Source organism: Tauraco erythrolophus, chromosome 19 (assembly GCF_009769465.1).
Source record: "Tauraco erythrolophus isolate bTauEry1 chromosome 19, bTauEry1.pri, whole genome shotgun sequence".
Taxonomy (NCBI): domain Eukaryota; kingdom Metazoa; phylum Chordata; class Aves; order Musophagiformes; family Musophagidae; genus Tauraco; species Tauraco erythrolophus.
The window spans coordinates 4,174,889-4,196,131 of record NC_141483.1 but is presented as its reverse complement, the minus strand read 5'-3'; the positions used below and the strand labels follow the sequence as shown (position 1 = coordinate 4,196,131).

The following is a 21,243-nucleotide window of genomic DNA, read 5'->3' as shown; positions in this document are numbered from 1 at the left end:
TGAACTTTATTTTACGTTGTATTTTAGCTGAGATTCCTTGTCCTTATAATGATGGTTTTCCTTCATAAATGACTTGGAGGCATTCTACTTCAAGTATAGGAAAAGTGCAGATTGTTTGACATGTCCTGCAAGGTAGGGCTAAAGTACTGTAAGCTCTTCCTGAGTTAAGACATTCATCAACTTTGGTTGTCTGCAGAAAGGTTTTCAGTGTCTGTCAAGTGCTGAATGCAATGTTAGGTAGTGTCTCTGTGGGAAGCACTTGGACAGATTCATCTATAATACTGAATAGAAGTAAGCAAGGATGAATTTTGGCAGAGTGGCTTTGTTTTTTTCTTTTAGCTTTTGAGTCGTGATTATGCCTCCAGATATGTAATGGCTCCAATTTTTGCTGTATTTCAAACATCTGGCAAGTTATTTTAGCCTGAGCAGCCAAAAATATTCACAGAAATAGCTGAGGAATGTAATTGTGTTGCTTTATGCTCCAGATGACCTCCAGTTAATCACACAGGAGGTCTGTTGAGACAGCAAGAGCCATAGTTTACCTTCAGTCTGAAATAAAACAGAAGTATTGACCCAACATGTACCTGGGAAGCCTATGCAAGGTCTAGTGTCACAGTCATTGGTGTCGAACTGAGTGTAAGAACTCAGCTGAGCTAGATGCATCTTCAATCAAGTGTCCTGCTCTCAGGGGATCCATAGAAAACAAGAAAAGAATATAACAATGTTTTAACTTATGACTTAGAATAGATTGAGAGACATATTGTCAAGTAAAGTAATTTTGCAGGATTGGCAGAAGATAGTACAGAATTAACAACGTTCTAAGAGAAAATTGCTTTATTATGCATGCAGATAGCTAATGAATTTGTGCTTATTTTGTGAATTGTGGTGCTGAAAATGTATAAATCTGTTGTTGGACTGTATTTTGAATCCACAAAAGCTACAGCCAATCTGAGCGTGTTTGAAGAGGAGAACTGGTGATGAAACCCTTCAGAGAAGAGGGGAACTCTGCTAGCTTTTATTCCATCAGTGTCTGAGGAAACTAATGATTATCAGGTTCCTGAGAAAGATAGCCAGGTAAACAGTAGGAAGTGAAATAGCACCATTTATCAGTTCTGGCTGGCAATAATCCGTAGAGGTAATTTTGAAAAAGAGAAAGGGTGAAAGGTTGGTTTTGTGTGCAATGCACAGAAATGTGAGTCAGAAGACTTAAGTTCTATTTTTAGTTTTATTAAGTTTTCCTATTTGATCTTGGGCAACCCACATAATTTCTCTGGGGTAGGATTAATAACAGCTTATCTCACAGTGAACTTCTTAAAATATTAATTCATTAATATATGTAGAGCTTTGTGAGACTGCTAAGTAGAAAGCACACTATGAGGCAGAGTTTTCCAGTGCATGATAAAATGATTTCAGGAATTGTAAATAATGTAGAAAGATTTTTTTTTTTTTTCCTCCTTTTTTTTTTTTATGGGGATATCCATTTCAAATTGTTATGGTAATAATTAATCATTGCCAGCTCTCGAAATTCTTATGAGCACAAGTAATTATTTTTGTTCGCTTTGTAGATTAAGACTTTGATCGGAGACAACAAAGCTTCGCTTCAATGTAGGTCAAGTTCTAGGTCCATTACAACTTAAAAAACCCCAACATACAACCCCCTCAAACCCGAAACCATAGGGTTTCTCTTATCTCATGGAAATATATTGTGTGAGAGGAACCATTCTTAGCATTTGTTTTTCCTGTGTAGAAAAACGTGTAACAGGAATTGGTGAAATGAGAAGAATGAACTATGGTGTAGGTTTCCATGTACAAGATTAATTTTTCTGTGCAACTTGCAAACAAGGAATTTTAGTGCTCTGGGCATATGTTGATGAATACACTAGGACGTGGATCTTTTGCAGACAGGAGTGAAGAGTTGACTTTTTTTTTTCTTTAATTCTTTTTTGGTTGGGATGTAGAATTTAAGCTATGAACGTAACTATTCTGCTTAACAGGAAACTTGTATATTCTTCCTCACTTCACCTCAGTGAAGGACATATGTTAAGGACATTTTGGGTTTGTCACTTCTGCTTTTCTCCTCTCAGGAAAGCCCAAGAAGAGATGATTTCAGAGCTCAGGCAACAGAAGTTCTACTTGGAAACTCAAGCTGGAAAGTTAGAGGCCCAGAATCGAAAATTAGAAGAACAATTGGAAAAGATGAGTCACCAAGATCACACTGACAAGAACCGCCTGCTGGAGTTGGAGACTAGGCTGCGAGAGGTGAAAACTTGGGTTTAATCCCTCCAAACAAACCTTCTTCAATGTATCCCATTTTGAGTATTATAATGAGAACTAGAATTAAGTTGTTTTAGTTCTGTGTGTCACAAAAAATGTTGTTTTTAAGGTATATTAATTTAGTTTGGTCTAGCAGTACTTTTTTTCCCCTAGGAGTAAAAACAAAATAAAATAATTAAAAATTGCTCATTACAGGGAGATAAAAGTAAGTATTAAGGATTTTTCATTCTTAGACCTGAGATCATCTTGCTTTCTCAGAATCATATTTATGTTTTTTTGTGCCGTATCCTTACAATGTTGTCCAGCTAAGAGTGGTTATGGGCTAGAGAATAAAAGCTTAGCTGTGTACATGGACCAGCTTAACCATAGCCTTAGAGTCTACAGAATAGAGAGCAAAGGACACGACAGAATTGCTGTAAGAAAAGAGGAGACCTGTTGCTTCACGCACATTTTTCAGCAGCTTTCTGAAAAAGCGACCTAACAGTAATATGAAAATATGTGTTTGTGAGGATTTGTGATCTGTGCTTCATTTTTAGTTTTGTATCTCAACTAGTTTGGATCCACTTCAAATCTTCTTTTGCCTTCTCCAGTCTCACTCCACTAATTTTCAGCTGAGACTGAAATCTTGCCTTTAGCTAAGAGGGTTGGACGACCAACACGTGTCCTTGTTTGACTGGAAGTTGGTTGGGACCAGTGTAAGATTTCTGGCAGGCTTGTCGCACATCTGCAGCGCAACAGACAGATGCGCTCGGGATAGCAGACAGCCCGAAGAAGGTGCTAAGGTTTGGAATTGATTTTGAGCACTGAAATCTGTTCTGCTGCTTGTTCATTTCTTACCTGTTTCTGGAAATGACGTGTTTATCCCTGAGTGTACCTCAAGAAGCCATTCACATAAACCCAGAGCCAGATGATCTAGTTGGTTTCTTTAAAAACAATCTGAAAGGAAAATGAAATATGAAAATCAATTGCAAAATGTATGTAATGTTTGCATACACGTAAAGATTAGTATTGATGTTTATGCCTAAATGTTCTCAAAGATTCTTAAAGATTCTCAATTTCAGTGAAGAAAGTTCATCACAAACTACTTCATCTTTTATGTTTCTGATATCAACGTTTGATATGTGATATGGGAGTCACAGCTTGGAACTATTGTTGGGTCCTTCTTGTTGTTTCAAAATGCCAGATTGCTTTTTATGTTTTTCAAAGCAAATCAGTAGTTTTTAGGTAGTAGACAAAGCCGCATCCTTGACTTCTCAGTGACTTAAGCAATCTGTAAAGATGTGATTTTTGGGATAGACGTGGCAATGATATCTTAAAGTGAGGTCTGGAAATGAGAGTATATTTTCTTTGTTAGTAAATTATATTTGGATGCTACTTTTTCTTTCTTCAGGTTAGTCTAGAGCATGAAGAACAAAAGCTGGAGCTCAAAAGGCAGTTGACAGAATTGCAGCTGACACTCCAGGAGCGGGAATCTCAAATTACTGGGCTGCAGGCTGCACGGACAGCCTTGGAGAATCAGCTCCGCGAAGCCAAAACTGAACTAGAGGAGACCACAGCTGAGGCAGAGGAAGAGATTCAAGCTCTCACGGTGAGCCCTAAAACTCATACTACGAGCTAGATGTACAGATTAGAATTATGTAGTTGCATGTTTCATAAAGAGGTTAAAATGAATTTATACTTTTTAATTTTTGATTTTCAGAACAGGCTATGAATTGTGCCTTGTGTTGGTAGAGGCAAGAATGGTGAAAAGGTCAAATTTTGACTGTCTTATTATCTTTAACCATATAAGTGCTTCCTAGTAGTGGTTCATTGCTGCCAAAACGGATGGATTCTAAGGGCATTATTACTTTTGTGATGAGGTGAAGGTTGCATATGCAATTGTTATTGTTAGGAATGTTACTCTGTGATTTACTTATTTGAATAATATCTCATGAATCTGAAAGTACTTGATGATCATAAATATTTTGATATTATTTTTTTTTTTCCTATCTGTTACCCGCTTTGAGGATACTTATTTGGGAAAAAAAACCCCACAAATTCCTAGGAAAATAGTGTGTTAGCACATTGTTCTATTCCAATGCTTATTTCATTACAAATTGTCATGTGTGTCTTGCAGACTCTGGTGAGGTGTATGAATGATATAAAGGAAAAAAAAGTTCAATTCCTGCCCCTTCCCTTCCCTCCCACTCCAAGAAAATGGAATTCTAAATTATGTGCTGCTGGTTGCTGTCTCTTGAGTATAAAAAGATGCTTTCAAACTGCTTGATTCTAAGAAATATTTCCTTCACAAAAGATTGCCAGGGCTGTGGTGGGCAGAGTGTGCAGGAGATGACTTGCTACCAGCTAACCCCACTGAGCAGCGTTCTTAATGACCTTCAAATCCAGTTATTCTGAAGTGTTGAAAACGTGCCTTCTCGTGCTCCAGTGGCATTTGATCAAAGAACTGTTCCGAATGTTTCTGCCATTGCTGGTTTTGGAAGGGCTGGGGGGCTCAGCGGAGATGGGTGCTTGTGCTGTGTTGATGCTTTGGGTCGGTGAATGGGAGAACCGTTCGTTCCGAGTTGTTCTCAAGCGGGTACGTGCTGGGAAAGCACAGCAACAGCAACAAGGCGTAAGAATAACTGGATAGAACGTGGCACCAGCTGCTTTTTTGCTGCGAACCGAGGCGATCCCCTCCGAAGCGAAAGCTTTGCGTAGCGGCTCGTATCGATGACGATGTGCTTGATGTCTTTGCCCTACACCACCAGTGAAACATGAATATTTACGACCTGTGTTCGCTCGGTTATTGTTTCACTGGATTTGGCAACATGGTAGTGCTTTTGGACCAGCTCTTGTAAGATAGTCCGGTTCGGTGGGCTTGGGAGTGTTTCTGTTATGGATTTTTTAATACACTTTTTTTGTTTTTCATATTGCCTGTTGTGGTAAGATAGCTTTTGAGCTCTCATGTTTAACTTCTGCTGAACAGTTTTTTCCTGTTTAGTCTCTTGGCTTTAAGGAAATTGTTCTGAATGAAGAAAGGTGGCTGGATGTGCTAGTGCACTAACCTTTCGTTTGTTTTCAGAGAGCATATGACTTCAGACACTTGTTAAATCAGTTTGATGGATTTTGAGAGAGGCCATGAGGCTGAAACAAGAACTTTTGCTTTGTCATGCTTTGCTCGTAAGTTAGGAGGTAGAATGGTGCATGCAATACTGCATTCTTTAAAATAAGTGTTTGCACTTTTCCATACTTTGGATGCTGTCTTCCAAAGAATTGATTGTTATGTTTCATCACTGCTTTTTAGAGAGGCTCAGGATTAAATGGTACTTTATGGTCAGATTCAGGTAGATTGGCAGAGCTGTTTGGGATAGCTTGCATAATTCTTCATTATAGTTTTTCTTTGCAAGCGTTAAATTCTATGCAGTATTTATTTTATATGAAATACCAATCTGCATACAGAAGTAAAATGAACTCAAATTTAAATGTCAAGAATGTACAAACTTAACATGGAATCTCCATGTCTTCTGGTGACCATTTCAGATGGAACCTTTTATATAATTCAGTTCTCGAGTTTGTACATTTTTCTAAAGTAGTTCAGAATTGGGAGCAGAAGTGTGTTTTGATGAAGTAGGATGTGACTTTTGCTAATCAGTTCTTTGCCACTACAGAGTGCTTTCATAGCCTGCAGCATCTGCCCTCCAAACTTTGCTTGCTGGTAGATTGTTCTGCAGTTTGTTTAGCAACAGCTGTTGGATTCGAATTCTAATGTATGAAAAATTGATGATTAACTTCTTACCTCCTTTAGGCACATAGAGATGAAATCCAGCGTAAATTTGAAGCCCTTCGTAATAGCTGCACAGTGAGTATTAAACACAGATAATTGAATTCTTTTGAAATTAAGGATAAGGAGACAAACAATTTACTACTTTAATCCTTGATGACACTAGTTCCTAATGTGGACTTCTGGCTTCAAGGTGTCAGCAGGAGCTAGATGGATTGGATTTGATTTCTTCTAGGTTTCAGGTAAACCTCAATTTTGAGGTTTTAGTCTGATCATGAAATTGACACTATTCTTCTTTTTGGAGAAGAAAGTAAATTAAAATATCTCATTGCAGTGCAGCTAATAAGAATGGTGTAGCAGCTGCAAAAAATTCTTGTAGGTGAAGATCTTTTCTCCTCACAAGAAGAAAAGATCTACCTATCCAAATCCTAAGCTGCATTGTAGATCTAGGCCAGAGTGGAAGACCCTTCATTCTACTCTGGGTTTGAGGGGTTTGAAGAGGCAAGAAATGTTATGGTTCCAAATAATACATTGGCATGTAGTCATCTGCTCGGAGAGCAGAGAGGACTCTAGGATTACAATTTGCACCTTCTATTGCTTGAGATCTTTTGACACATTTTTAGATTGATTTCATAAGTCTAGGACAGATGTCCGAGGGTTTGTCAATCAGTAGGGATTCTTGCAGATTAATGCTATCTTCAGATTTATGTTGCTCGATGGAGAGCATCTGTCTCTCCCAATGATACGAATTACAAAAAGACCCCAGTCCTCTGGATCAGCACCGATTGCCGATCTTTCTAGGGTTTTTCTCCTCACCCCACCCTGTAAGCAGGGCTTAATTGCTGGGATTTTACCTTGATTTTTTTCCCTACTTCCAATGCTTTCCTCAAACTTAATTTTTCGTGCTGCAGGACTAAGTATCTAATGTATAAGTTTTCATCTTTCAAAAACACCTTTTCAGGATGAGAGTTATTCTGTTTTCCTCAGTTGCTGCTTTTTAGCACTAAGCAAGGGGATTCTTCTTTCCGGTTCATGGAATATACTGATCTGAAGAAATGAGAAAGTAGAACTTACCAAGGTGTGTTAACCTCTATCTAAAATAAATCCTTCACAAGAGACTTTACTTTTCCTTCCCTTCTTCGTTTACTTAGATCGATCCCCTAGCTCTGTTTGTGCTATCCTGTATCTTACATCCATAGCTATCTTCTTTTGTTCTGCCTTGCCCTTGGTGCAGAACGACAGCTTTCTGTGAAAATGCTTATGTGATCTCCATGCAGGCAAAAAACAGTTGTGGAAAATCTGCAGCTTCTTTTCACTGCATGGTAGGCTGCCTTTCAGAGGTCATAACTGATCATCTAGTAACACTTTGGCTCTGTGAGTTTGGTGAACAGTCGCCAGCAGGGAAGAGTGACATTTCAAGAATGTTGAGAGCTTCAAAGGTTCTGCAGAAAAGGATTTCTAAAAGTGTTATGCGTTGTAAGGCCTTTCAGTGGGATAAGTGGGATCAGATATCCTCATCAATAAGAAATTAATTAAATAGTTCCTAAATGAATAATGCATGCTCATCATACATTCTCTTTCCAGCCCAGGAGAAGGCATGTATAATTTAATTGACCATGGACAGAAACTTTCTTGTTCTGTGTTATGAGTAGTTGTAGCTGTCCATCCTGTCTACTGAGGAGCTACTGAGAGACAATATAGGACGATCTTCTAATGACAGTGAGGGATCAGGGATCGTTTATTATGGTGCCTTGACCAGATGTTTCAACCTCGTTTTTATCTGATTGTGACCAGAATGATGCAGGCTTTGCTTTTGGTGACCATGTGATTCTACTCAAAGGTGATTAGAATTTATATTCCTTTTAAAATAAGATAACACTTCAAGGGAATAATGGTAATATGTTGCTATTTATGCAGTATGATAATGAGTAGGTTTATTCTTTTAGCAAGTTTTCAAAAGATATCCTTTTTAAGTTGAAACGAACTCCTTGAACTAGTCTGGCAAACTTTGGTATGGAATTATTTCTATTTAATCTTATTGAGAAACCCAGAACAGCGTAAGAATTATGAAAATAAGATTAGACAGGGGAAAAAAATCTTGAAAGATTGAATTACTTCCATACTTTCATAGTATTCAAAAGATAAATAAAAGTACTTAATCTACTTTCTGTGGTATTTCTTCTGTTTCTCTAGCTTCACAAAGCTCACAGCTTCTGATTGCAGAGAAGGCTTACACCCCAAATGTGTGTCTGCTTTCCTTGTTCCCTCATTGCACTCCGGAGCTTCCTTTTGCTGAGGTCTCTGACCATGTAGACGTTTTTTGCGTTCTCCATTTTGTTCATTTTCAATTTGCTGTGTTTTGGGATGCATACATAGGGACCATTGCTGTGTTGTTGGCCACAATTTCTGCCTTGTTTGTGAATTTATATTCAGTTACTCTGACAGCTCTGCATTATTTCATCTTGTGACATCTCTTTTACTATTGGGGGTCAAAAGTAAATGCTGGTTTTTGCTTTCTCTGTCTCTCAGCTGTGCAAGAAATAATAGGATAGATAACGACAATAAAAATTGTAAATTGTAGTACCTGCTGTACACACACACAGATGCGTGTGGGCACACATGAAGAACAATATTTTATTATGATCTTCGCACAATTATAGCTCATCCAGCAAATCTTTTGAGGGAGGAGGACTAGTTCCCTACATTTAAAGACTTATTCTATCAAAAATATGACCCATTTGAGTGTTAAAATAATTTTCTAGGCAAGCAGAAGATGATCTAGAAATAAAAGGCATTTTCTTAAATAGGGAAATTTACGTATTGTCAGTTGTTTCCAACTGCCTCTTAATTATGGCTTGTTGTTGGTTCATCAACATATTTGAAGTTAAAAATGCAACTCAGTTATCTAAATAATAGTAGAATTGTTCTGAAAAGAAAACATACAGTAAGCAGGTGGTAAAGTCTATAAATATTTAGAAGAAAAGAATCCTATAAAGTATTTGGTGTCAGCTTAGTAAAATGCTATTGCTATTCCAGGGAACCACCATCTAAATCTTCTAGTTTCTTTCAGGTATAGGCTGTTGCTTTGACTTTAGCAAGGAGAAAAAAAACAATTGGATATTGCATTTTCATTTATTCAAGATTTCTCCAATAAACCAAGGTTTATCTCACTTCCTTCAGGTTCTTTCATCATCATCTTGTGTTCCTGTCTTAAGCATGAACAGGCTTGATTCTGCACTTGTCTCTGAGATGAGATATTGAGGCATTAAATCTGCAAGCCCAGTAGGCATGTGTCTGATTTTAGTTATGCATAAAGTCCTGCTGACTTCGGTTTAAGATCCTGATTCCACATTGGCTGAATGAGTTGGCATATCAGAATAATCTGTGTTCTTGAGACCTTCCAAAATTATGTCTACAGATGTTTTTATGCTTTGACGCTAAATTATATTTCAGGATAAAGGGATCTTGCCCACTGTAACAAGGCTAATACCCAGGCAAAAACTTTTATATGACTTCATTAAATTTGTAAAAAAAAAAAAGAAATAATATATCTGGCTGTTGGATGGGAGGGGCTTGGCCTGATTCTCATTCCACAGAAAATGTGATGGCAGATGCCAGTTATAGGCAAAAATGGAGCTTTGTCATTTTTGTAGCTGGGTAAAAAGTTAGAGACTCTAGGGTGTTGATGAGGTGTTGCTGTGAAAGAGGCTAATGGGACCTTCACCATCGACGATGACATCATCATCATCATCATTGCAGGATGAGGCTCATGGTTGGTAGAGGCAGCTCGTCTTCTGGGAACTAGGATGGAGGAGTACAGGAGACTCTGCTTTAATAGGAGGTTGTTGTGGGAAGGAGAGCAATGCAGACTGTGCAATGTCCTACTACTCTGCAGCTACTAGTGAGAGCAGTGTGCCTCAAGCTGAGCCATGTTGAGTTTTTTGAAGACTGAGACCTCTGTGTAAGGTGTTTCCAGTCACAGGCGCTGTCTGACTATGGAAAGGGTCAAGAAAATGAGAGTTCATTGTTACGTATCAATCAAACAGGTAGAGATACAAGACTAGTGTCTGTCTGCAGCTGTGGTTAGTAAGAGGTTGGTGTTGTGCTCCGTTACAGTGGTTGGTGTTTCTCTGCTAGAAAAGCTTTGTCTCTCGGGTCCAAATATGAGTAGGTTAAGACAAAGGGAGTCTGGTCCCTGCTCTTGCTTCTTCCTTACAATGATTTGGGGCTGAGAGAGAACTTTTTCTTTTTTCTTATTTACTTCTGACAGCTTGCTTGCTAGTAAAGGTTAGGGGGGGGAGGAGTGGAAATGGGTAGAGTAAAGCTATGCATTAGTCTGGAAGTTGTGGTGGTGAGGCACTGGAACAGGTTGCCCAGAGAAGGTGTGGCTGCCCCATCCCTGGAAGTGTTCACAGCCAGGTTGGATGAGGCTTTGGGCAACCTGGTGTAGTGGAGGGTGTCCCTGCCCATGGCAGGGGGGTTGGAACAGGATGATCTTTGAGGTCCCTTCCAACCCAAACCGTTCTGTGATTCTAAGTTCTGAATTACGGTTGTGTGAAAAATTGTGTTAAACTCCAACTGACATGCTGCTGGTAGCATCCCTAAGCAGTCAACCTTGCTGTGTCCTAGCGTTTTCCTGCGTGTTTGTTGATGTCATCTGAGAGCTGAGACATCTTCGTGAAGGAGTAAAGTTATGGAGAAGTTTGCAAACTGCAGTTAGAAGTATTCTAAAACTGCTTCCTTCTCTTCTTTCCCTCATTATTTTGCTTGTGGTTTTCATACATGGAGCATACGGATTAAATTTCGGAGCATATGGATTTGTACATTGTGTCTGATATGCAAACCTAATCATCGTGGCCCTGAACTGCTTCTTGCTGTGCAAATTTGTGATCCGTGCCTGGAGAAGTTTGTAGAGCCAGGTGTACCAGCTGTGAAGCTGCACGATCTCACAGTGGAGAAACACTTTGCTTTTCTGAAACGAAGCGATGGGGAGGGAGTTGTGCTGAATATGGTCACTTTTGCTGAAGAGCTGCTAAGCTTGGGCTGCTCTGTAATATTTAAAAATGAGATACAGTCTTCTCTGTCAGTATGAAGATAAATTGTGCACTTAGATGTGGCACGTAGTGAACAATCAGCCAAGATTAGCATGGTGTAGTTAGATTATATCTCTGTCTTGTGGATTAGTTGTGATGAAGATGTGCACAGATTGAAGAGAAAATTTCAGTCGCTCTGTGAGTGATGATACGGTGGCACAGATAAGGCTGCTTAGATTGTCTGGAATTGCTTTGCCACGCTTTCAAGCGTTTGGTTGTTTTATAAACTTCAAATGTGAAGATTTTTGTAATGATATTGTAGGTTTTTAAAGGATATAATAGTGTTTTCTTACAGGCTTTCCTTTAATGTACTTAGAAATTTAACTCCAGAATAGCTTGAGGTGGGTTTGTTGGTTTATTTGGGTTTGGTTTTGGTGTTTTTTTGTGTTTGGTTTTTTTTTTTGCCTGGGGATTTCCTTAGCCAAAAGAAAAACACCTAAAGCTATTAACTCTTTTCAGGTACAGGATTCTGGCATAGGTTGTGTGTATATATGTATGCGTAAGACAACATTTCCTATCAAATGTAGTTTTTTGATCTGTGTTTTCTTTCTTCTTGGTTCCCAGGACAGACATATCATGCCATGTTCCATTTTCCTGTGTCAGTATTACCCGTTACTGTTTTGGCTTTATAGTATTTATAAACTCTAACCCTGTTGGGTTAGACATAGCTGGAGATGACTTTTAAAAATTGGAGTAGTTAAAAATTTCCCCTTTCCCCATGAAAAAAGAAAAATTGTATATATAATAATATATAATTTAAGCCAAGCCATTCTGGAATTGTCAATAAATATACTGTTAGGAAAAATATTCAAGAAAGGAGATCATGTCACTTCTTCTGGAACCGTTTTTTCTTAACTGCTTTGTTATCTGTCTTAAGTTTTCCAGAAATATCCTAATAGATAAAATGTAACAGTGAAATTAAAATGGTCTGGTTTAATTTTAGTTATGTTCAAGGAAAGAAGTAAAAATCTCAGAACATGGAATAACGGCAAATGGGTGCTTAACTTCTGGCCCTTAAAGGATAAAATCAAATTGAAATACAGCAAATTTAAAAAAATTAATTAAGTAGTTTGACATATTAAATTAACTCTGCATGTCATCGTATCAATTTTGTTTCCCCATCTCTGCTTTCTTGTATTTCAAAACCAGTTTAATAACTTTTATTGAAAGTACCTGTATTAATATGTAAAGTGTATGTGGAAGAAGCCATGGATGTATAAAAGAGATCTTAAAACTGCCTGGATACGTGGTGTGGTTAAACATAAAAATAAAAACAAGTAGAAGAAAGAGAGAGACTATGTTATCTAGCAGTTAGTAGAATTCTTGGATGTTACTTTTAGAATGGCAGGTAAAACACTGTAAAAACAAATGTTCTTTTGTTCCTTTTTGTTGATATAAATACATTTCTAAGCCTTTATCCCTACAGTAATAGAGGCACTAACACATCCTGTGATACAGTCTGCGTGCTTTGAAAGCTCGACACATACAATACGAATAAAATGTAGTTTGAATAGGGCAGTAAGTGCTTAAGGAACAGCCACGGGATCAGATTTTCATTAGAAATGTTGTGTTTTGGAGTACAAATCATTTCAACTTGACCCTGAACACGGGGGTAGCAGGAACTCCCCTTCACCCAGCAGGGAGTAATGTCAGTTGGACTTTTTCTGCTGACAATTTAAAACTCAATATACTGTTAATTTAGATCTAGATAGGCTGCCAATATATGCATTACAGAGTCTTCAAAAAGAAATGGTTTCATCTTTCCAGATAGCTGAGAAGAGCTCTATGCTCTACTGCTTTAGATATTTCAGCCCTTGGCTTGTGTAGTAAATTGGAACATTTAAATTTGAATGTGTGGCCAACTGTGCTCTGGGATTTTAATTTTTCTTGTTTAATGAAATATTTTATTCACTTTTCTTTGACATCCAGGCAAAAATGCCTCTAGAACATGTTTGTAAGAGTTGAATATGAATGGTATAGAAACTGGAAAGCTCTGAAATTCTTTTAATTAAGCTGATTTCAAGATTATACTGAGGTTCCTTTCTCTTCTGTTGTGATGACATTGGTTTTGAGTTAGGAGGAGGTACAGATATTCCTTCATCCAGTGTTCGTAGCCTTTCATTCACAAAAATCAAGTGGGACTGTGGAAACGGCCCACTGTTGTTCATATTTTTGTTTAAATGGAAGTGGAATGTGGTTTAAAGCCTGTAGTATGCTTCCTTTCTGATTAAACAACTGGACGTTTCTACTTCATTAAGGACAAGGCTCTTGTCCTTGTTGAATTTTTGCTTTTCACTGGTTTTCAGTTAGTCAGTTGTGCTGCCACACTGTTTTCTTCCTTCATATACCCCGTGCTGCCATCTGTAATGCTGTTACTTTGACACAATATATTTCTTAACATTTTTCTGCTTTTCCTGGTTACATGCAGTGTCACGTACAGTAATAAAAATGATTGCCAGGCAGATTCATCAGGTTGTGCTGCCTCCATTGCACCTCTTCTTCAGTTTTCTTAAATATCGTGCTTCAAAAGCCTCCGTGAGGGCTCTTAGCCTCACTTCACTGAAGGGGAAATTGAGGCAAAAAAAGGTAAAGTGCTTTGGCAAAGGCCCACTGTAAGGCAGCACCAGATCTGAGAATGCAACCAGAGCTCCTGACTCCCAATCCAGTGCTTTAGATGTGACAGCTCTCTCTCGAATAATAAATTGCATAGCAGCATATTTATACTCTAAACCAGATTTTTAAAAAAATCGAGCTATTTTCTGTAAGAAACAAAACTCTGTTCCTAATCAAAGTACACTCCTGTGCATAAAATTTGCCATTAAAATATTGCTTTTGTTTAAATTCGAAAACATTTAAGAGCCAGGTTGTCTCCTTGCTTGGCAATAAATGGTTCTGTGACAGAAGAACACTTTTTCAAAAAACTGCACTCACTGAAATGTAATTTAATTTATTTTCCTTTCTAGGTGATCACGGATTTGGAAGAGCAGCTGAACCAGCTCAGTGAAGACAATGCAGAACTGAACAATCAGAATTTCTTCCTGTCCAAACAGCTTGATGAGGCCTCAGGGGCCAACGATGAGGTTGTCCAGTTGCGAAGTGAAGTCGACCATCTCCGTCGGGAGATCACGGAGAGGGAAATGCAGCTTACCAGTCAGAAACAAGTAAGACTTTCTAAGGCTGGATCGCAGTCTCGCTGTGATGGCTAGTTAGTTATCTGAAAGGCAAAAGATTCTTTTAAATCTGGAACCTGACAAGGAATTAATGTGCTTCCAGAGGCAATGGCTTAAACTATTTAAGTCATCCTTCCCAGAGCAGATGAGTGAATGGAAATGTTTGATATTTCCCATTATATTTTTTTGCAATTTTATTGAGAAATGATGCACTCTGAAGATATTGCAACTTAGAATTATTCGTTTTAATTTTTTGACCCTGGAAATTTCGAAATTTTCCTACTGAGATAGAACTGACATTAACGGCAATCACAAGTGGATGTATGGAAGCCTTGAAATAAATGGGTTGTGATTTCCCAGCTTATGTTTGCTGCCAATTTGCATGTGCTGTAATTTAAATGGTAAGGCTGAAGCTTAAAGTGCACGCTTGATGTGGGATGTGAGAATTGATAGGAGGATTTATTTTTAGACTATGGAGGCCTTGAAGACAACATGTACAATGCTGGAAGAGCAAGTAATGGACTTGGAGGCCCTGAACGATGAACTCTTGGAGAAGGAGCGCCAGTGGGAAGCATGGAGAAGCGTTCTAGGGGATGAGAAGTCCCAGTTTGAATGTCGAGTTAGAGAGTTGCAGAGGATGCTGGATACCGAGAAACAGAGCAGGTCTCTCCCCCTTCCTCCTCCTTTTGTTAACTTTTATGAAAATGCTGTATAGAAGCTAGTACAAAAATTATATTTAGAATAGGATATGGGAGTTAGAACTAAATATAAATCCTTGTGAGGTAGTTCTAAAATTAGTTTATTAGTTAATAGTCATTCACCAGTGATATTGTTCCTTTTGTTTCTTAGCAAGTGAGCGATTCATGGGGAGTGGTACTTATCATTGTAATTTATAAAACGTCTTGATTTATTATCTTCTGCTTTATTGTATGGAAAAATAGTCTTTGCTCCTAACTGTTCCTGTGGGGTCTTGGAAATTTTCAGGCTGTAGTTCTAGCAGGGGCAGGAACAGGGTTATATAATATAAAAGTGTTGCAGCAAACAGTCTGGCTTTATAAAGTAACATCTTGAATTTGAGGCAAACCCCTGAAAGAGTTATTGATGCCACTGCATGCTAGGGAGAGGTCAGGCCCAGAAAGGAGTTAGGTAACAATTTTTCCATTTTAATGCAGAGTGAGAGCAGATCAGCGTATTACTGAATCTCGCCAGGTGGTAGAGCTAGCTGTCAAAGAACACAAGGCAGAGATTCTAGCCCTCCAGCAAGCACTGAAGGAACAAAAGCTCAAAGCTGAGAGCCTTTCTGATAAGGTAAGTAACTTTCAACCCCAGGCTTTCATAATTAGATGAGACACTTTTCTAGAGATATTACTTGTAGAAATGTGGTCCTAAGCAGCTTTTTCAAGATGTTAGAGCAAATTAAAAAGACTGGAGGTCAGATAATTGAATTCTACCTTCAAGCCAAAGACCTCGGATTTCCTTTTGAAAAAGACTAAAGCAGAAAGCAGCCTATGGTTCCTGGAGTGTGCAGTGAAGTCCTTCAATAATTTGATAATCTGCATTTGAGCAATGGCATACCAAAATGTTATTGTTTTGGTTCTTCCCCTTACAGTAAATAAAGGATAATTATATAATTTTTCTTCCATGTGTGCTTGTTGAGGTTGGATTTTAAGATTGTGGAACGCTGTATTTATTAGTGTTCAATGTTATTCTGACCATATATCCTACCTGCCTAGCTCAATGACCTGGAGAAGAAGCATGCTATGTTGGAGATGAATGCACGCAGTTTACAACAGAAGCTTGAGACAGAGAGGGAGCTCAAGCAGAGGCTTCTGGAGGAGGTAACCTTGGAGCTTCATGTTACAACTTCAGAAGGAGGTTCCACCTCGTGAGGGGAGGACGTTGTGTGATTAGCAGTGTTACCCATCCATCGTTCTTCTACATACATAACTACAATGAAGTTGGAGGCTTTGTTTTTACTTAAAGCTTTGCAAAGCATGCAGCCATGTCAGGGAGCTGTAAAAGTGAACTGCTCCTCAAGGGAAGATGAGCTGGAAGCCAAGGGTGACAGCAAGTCAAGCAGGGGCAGAGACCTTGCAGCCAGTGGGCACAATCCCACAGTACCTGAAGAGGAAGAGCAGAGCAGGTTTGGTGAAGGTAATCAGGTTCAGCCAGTGCCCCAGTGATCGTTACAGAAGCCCGTAGTGATGAGGTACATCCTAGGTCAGGTCTGCAAGGCAAGGTCTGTGCCCAGGAACAGACTGATGCCTAACTATTCTTACAACACAGCTCTGACCAGACTGAGTGCAAGGACCATAGCTTAAAAACAGCTCTGGAGCCAGTGTACTGAGGGTGCACGTGTGGAGGCCTCAGGTGAGGCTTCTCACAGCTCTTTTTTCATTCTTTAGCTTGGTTCACGGAAGTCTGATCCAAGGTCACACACCAGCACCATATCAGGGAGACACTGAATGCGGGCAGCCAGACCTGGTAGTGGGGGGAGAGGTTGCAGAGCAGGATTTCAGGGGAAGGGTGGTTACAGGCAATTAGGCAGGGCAATTACAGCCTTTTGGTGTACTTGGGGTACTGACAAGTGATCCCAGAGTTGCGTTATGCATCACAGTGAAAGATTTCTGGCTCTTGCTTCGTAACATATGAGGGTTAATGGTTTTCATACTCAGGGACTTTCTCATCAAGAAAGATAAAACCTGAAAGAATTAGGAGTAGTTTATCATGTGCCCTTTTCTGTTGTTAGTTGGAGACAAAGATGTAAACAACTGGACATAATTTTCCTTATCTCCTATGACTTTAGAGGAAGGAGTTGATCCTAATTTATAGGAAGATTTGTTTTAATAACAAAGTACTGAGATGGCTTCTGGTGATCGTATAGAGAGCTTGAGAAAATGGCATTGAGAAATTCTTCATGTATGTGCAGCCTTATTAACAATTACAAGATCTTAAATGCTTAAAAAAGCAAGTGTCTTGAACATGCAGTTGCAAGAAATGATGTTGCTACGAATTATTATAAATACTACATAGAAATTCTTGTTTAGTCATAATACATTCTGAAAGGAAGGAAGACTTCTAGAATATTGTAATTTTCCAGCTTTTAAAGAATTATCTGTTTACTTTCACATTCCACAATGACGCTTACTTTACAAGGAGTGATAACATTTCATAGCTTTTATTTAAAACCAAGCAATCACACTGAAACACTGGCCCTCGTTTTCCTGTTAACAGCAGGCAAAGCTGCAGCAGCAAATGGATCTGCAAAAGAATCACATCTTCCGCCTAACTCAAGGTCTGCAAGAGGCTCTAGATCGAGCAGATCTACTGAAGACTGAAAGAAGTGACCTGGAATATCAGCTGGAAAACATTCAGGTGAGGGTGAGGAAACAATGGGCAGGACTCTGTGCTCTGCTGTGTGATCTACTGTTTGTGTGTGACACTTTCCTTGCACTATTTTTTCACTCTCTTCTGCTGTTGAGTTATCTGTTTCTTTTCATATGTGTGTGTGGTTCACAGGTTCTTTATTCCCATGAAAAAGTGAAAATGGAGGGCACTATTTCTCAGCAAACCAAACTCATTGATTTCCTGCAGGCAAAGATGGACCAACCAGCGAAAAAGAAAAAGGTGGGTGAAAAAGGTTTTGAGAGGCATGGAATTAAATGATGGTTTTGTGATTAGCTACGTGCTGTGTAATCATAATATTCTGTTTTATCTTTCTTTGTGTAACACAAACGTGTCCTCATTTAAGAGCATTTTGAGTCGCTGAATGCAAACTTTGCTAGGCAGAACGTGTTCTTTGTGGCTTTTCCAGTATTTTGTTATGCCTACAGTAATGCTTAGGTTACAACCCAGTAGCTACACGTCAGTGAGGCTGTAGGAATACAGAATTTTAACAATGCTTTTTTATTTTGTAATGGTAAGTATGTACGAGCATATTTAGGGTGGTTGTCTTGTAGCTACAGCATAGGATTGATTAGTCAGGCGATGTGACTTGTGTCACATCTTTGTCATAAGCCGTTCTGTCATTTTGAACTAAATAATTTAATTTTAACCACATATTTTGAGATCCTCTGTTTAGATGCTTTCGGAAACTCAAGATGTGAGTACTAACAGGTAATGTACGTCCCGCTTTAAATTAATCCATATCTCGACATTTCTCTCCAGTGCCAATATGAACTAAAAATCCATCCTTACGCATATCAGAATTACCATGAGGCCCTCTGGCCGGACTGCCACTAGTTAGTTTCACTTTGCCTAGTTTAAGCCATCTCTTACTAGGAGTTAGGAGTTGTCTGTGTGTTTCTGTTGCTAGGGCCTGTTTAGTCGGCGGAAAGAGGACCCTTCTTTACCCACACAGGTTCCTCTGCAATACAATGAGCTGAAAGTGGCACTGGAGAAGGAGAAGGCTCGTTCTGCTGAGCTGGAGGAGGCTCTACAGAAAACACGCATTGAACTCAGATCAGCTCGTGAAGAAGGTAGGGGTTAACAGAAAAGTGGAATCTGGAAGGAGGCGCACGTTTTTGGTCTGAAAACGAGCCTTTAACTGTGTGCCACTCTAGCAGTAACATATGTTGCTTAATTCTTATCTACTGCTGTGAAGATGCAGTAAGGCTGCTTTTTTCTGCGAGCTGTAACCACTGAATGGCTAACACAGAACCGCTGCTATGAACCGGTGTTTCATATTGCTTCTGGTAATGAGTGACGTTTATCTCATCCATAGCTGCTCATCGGAAAATATCAGACCACCCTCATCCATCTACTCCGGCCACAGCCAGGCAGCAGATCATCATGTCTGCCATAGTCCGCTCACCAGAGCATCAGCCTACTCCGATCAGTTTGCTCGCGCCACCCTCCAGTCGCAGGAAGGAATCTTCCACACCAGAGGGTATGTTCTTGGTGAACTGTTCTGTTACTATTTTTCTGTCTACTATTTCAGTGCTATCTCTTTTTTTTTTTTCCCTAAATTTCAAACCCACGTTTTCTTCATTATAGGAATATTAGATGATAAGCTTTGCTTTCATTTTTGGTTTAAAATTCTCTATTTGGATTATGTAATTTATTTCTGAAAACTTTAGCAGTAAAGTAATTATTAGCATGAATTGATTTAAGCGCATGTTTTTTTGAAAGGAATGTTTTGTGTACTACTCTCTGCATTAATCAAAAGGATTTATGGTTATTTCCTTAGCTGTTAATGTTTTTACTTATCTAAACTGAAGATTTATTCTGCTGAGCCAAAAGTTTCCATTAAGACCTTTTGGTAAAGGGAAAAGACTTTGGTTAGGCATAAAGGAAAGATACTGGGTCAAAGATGACACTGATATCCTATTAACTAGAAAAATGGGATGCCCTTCCGTATCCTTAAGAATGGAGGGGAGAGGATCATCAGAAGAAATTAAAGGATTGAGGGCTCTGTTCGTTTATTCTTAGTTAACCAGTATCCCCGAGTGAGTGTTGAACCCAGAGACTCTGACATAAAACCTCCAGCCTTTAGCTGGAAAAAGCTAGAGCCCACAAACTGGTCCAGCCATCACAGATAGCTGGAGAGGCACAGGGTGCTCTGAGGATGGGTAGCACTGGCATGGGAAGATGTCCACGGAGGCAGATCATGGGCAGGGAAGAGAATCACGTTCATCAGTAGATGATCTGCAGACTGCAAAGGAAAATGATGTCCGTGTTGAGCAGGACTTCGATAGAGATGTGTAGTCACTTTTTATTACCTGGGCCTTACCGCCCCAAATGCCTAAAACCTGCTATCATTTTCATCCCTGTCGCAGTTTTCATCGCGATAATAAACGTTGTCCCTTCCAGAGTACAGCCGCCGCCTGAAAGAGCGAATGCACCATAATATCCCCCACCGCTTCAACGTGGGGCTGAACATGAGAGCCACGAAATGCGCGGTGTGCCTGGACACGGTGCACTTCGGACGGCAAGCGTCGAAATGCCTGGGTAAGAGCAGAGCGCCTGCGTCAGCCACCTGTGGGATGGAAAAGCATCAGCCACCTAGAACAGATTGGCAGTGGAAGGTGGAGAAAGGACCCATCAGCCATCTAGAACAGATTGGCAGTGGAAGGTGGAGAAAGGACCCATCAGCCATCTAGAACAGATTGGCAGTGGAAGGTGGAGAAAGGACCAAGTATGAAGACTTTGAAACTAGTTGGTGCAAACATTCTACAGGAGAACACATCTGAGGGTTTAGAGTAGGAGATTCTTGGAAAAGCTGGGATTTGTGCATTAGAAGTTGACAGCTGTGTCATGGCTTTTTTTGTCATTTAACAGAAGTTTTTCTCTGTCCTTTTGTCAGAATGCCAGGTGATGTGTCACCCAAAATGCTCCACTTGCTTGCCAGCTACTTGTGGGCTGCCAGCAGAATATGCCACGCACTTCTCTGAAGCATTCTGCCGGGACAAAATGAATTCTCCCGGGCTGCAGCTGAAGGAGCCAAGCAGCAGTCTGCGTCTTGAAGGATGGATGAAAGTGCCAAGGTATAAACATGAATCCTGGTGCCATATCGGGTGCCGAAACCTTTGGAACAGCTCCTTGTATTATCCTGGCTCTTACAATGTGATAATTGGTACTGTCCCGTTACGGTTACTTCTTACCACTGAAATTTGTCTTTCTAGGAGTTGCATGCTTGTTTTATTCAGAATTCAAGCAGAAAATCCAACATGGCTTTGTGCTTATTTTCTTCAGGAATAATAAACGTGGGCAGCAGGGCTGGGACAGGAAGTATATTGTCCTGGAGGGAACGAAAGTGCTCATTTATGATGCAGAAGCAAGAGAAGGTAACTTAGCATTTTCTAGGAAGAACTCCTTTTTTTTTAATCTTCAGGTATTGTCTGGTGAGTTGAGAGGCTTGAAGATTGTTACTGTTTGCTGTGGCCATACCTAATTTAGCTAAATCTTCTGTAATAAGGCAGCACTGTTGTTTTTCTAGGCCCTTAAC

The 21,243-nt window shown here is 39.5% G+C and overlaps 1 protein-coding gene across 14 annotated transcripts in view; it reads left to right on the top strand.

Moving 5' to 3' along the window:
* Positions 1–21,243, top strand: part of CIT (citron rho-interacting serine/threonine kinase) — a 70,955-nt gene that overhangs the window by 38,769 nt on the left and 10,943 nt on the right. For 8 of the 14 annotated variants that reach the window (XM_086623763.1, XM_086623762.1, XM_086623757.1 and 5 more), the window contains 14 exons: positions 2,085–2,259; positions 3,665–3,862; positions 6,059–6,112; positions 14,091–14,288; positions 14,767–14,960; positions 15,470–15,605; positions 16,031–16,135; positions 17,532–17,672; positions 17,817–17,924; positions 18,613–18,775; positions 19,021–19,185; positions 20,109–20,246; positions 20,602–20,782; positions 20,991–21,082. In XM_086623763.1, coding sequence (XP_086479889.1) covers positions 2,085–2,259; positions 3,665–3,862; positions 6,059–6,112; positions 14,091–14,288; positions 14,767–14,960; positions 15,470–15,605; positions 16,031–16,135; positions 17,532–17,672; positions 17,817–17,924; positions 18,613–18,775; positions 19,021–19,185; positions 20,109–20,246; positions 20,602–20,782; positions 20,991–21,082 — 2,048 coding nt within the window. The remainder of the gene's footprint in view (positions 1–2,084; positions 2,260–3,664; positions 3,863–6,058; positions 6,113–14,090; positions 14,289–14,766; positions 14,961–15,469; positions 15,606–16,030; positions 16,136–17,531; positions 17,673–17,816; positions 17,925–18,612; positions 18,776–19,020; positions 19,186–20,108; positions 20,247–20,601; positions 20,783–20,990; positions 21,083–21,243) is intronic. The other 6 variants (XM_086623765.1, XM_086623764.1, XM_086623760.1 and 3 more) reach the window with 1 other exon arrangement.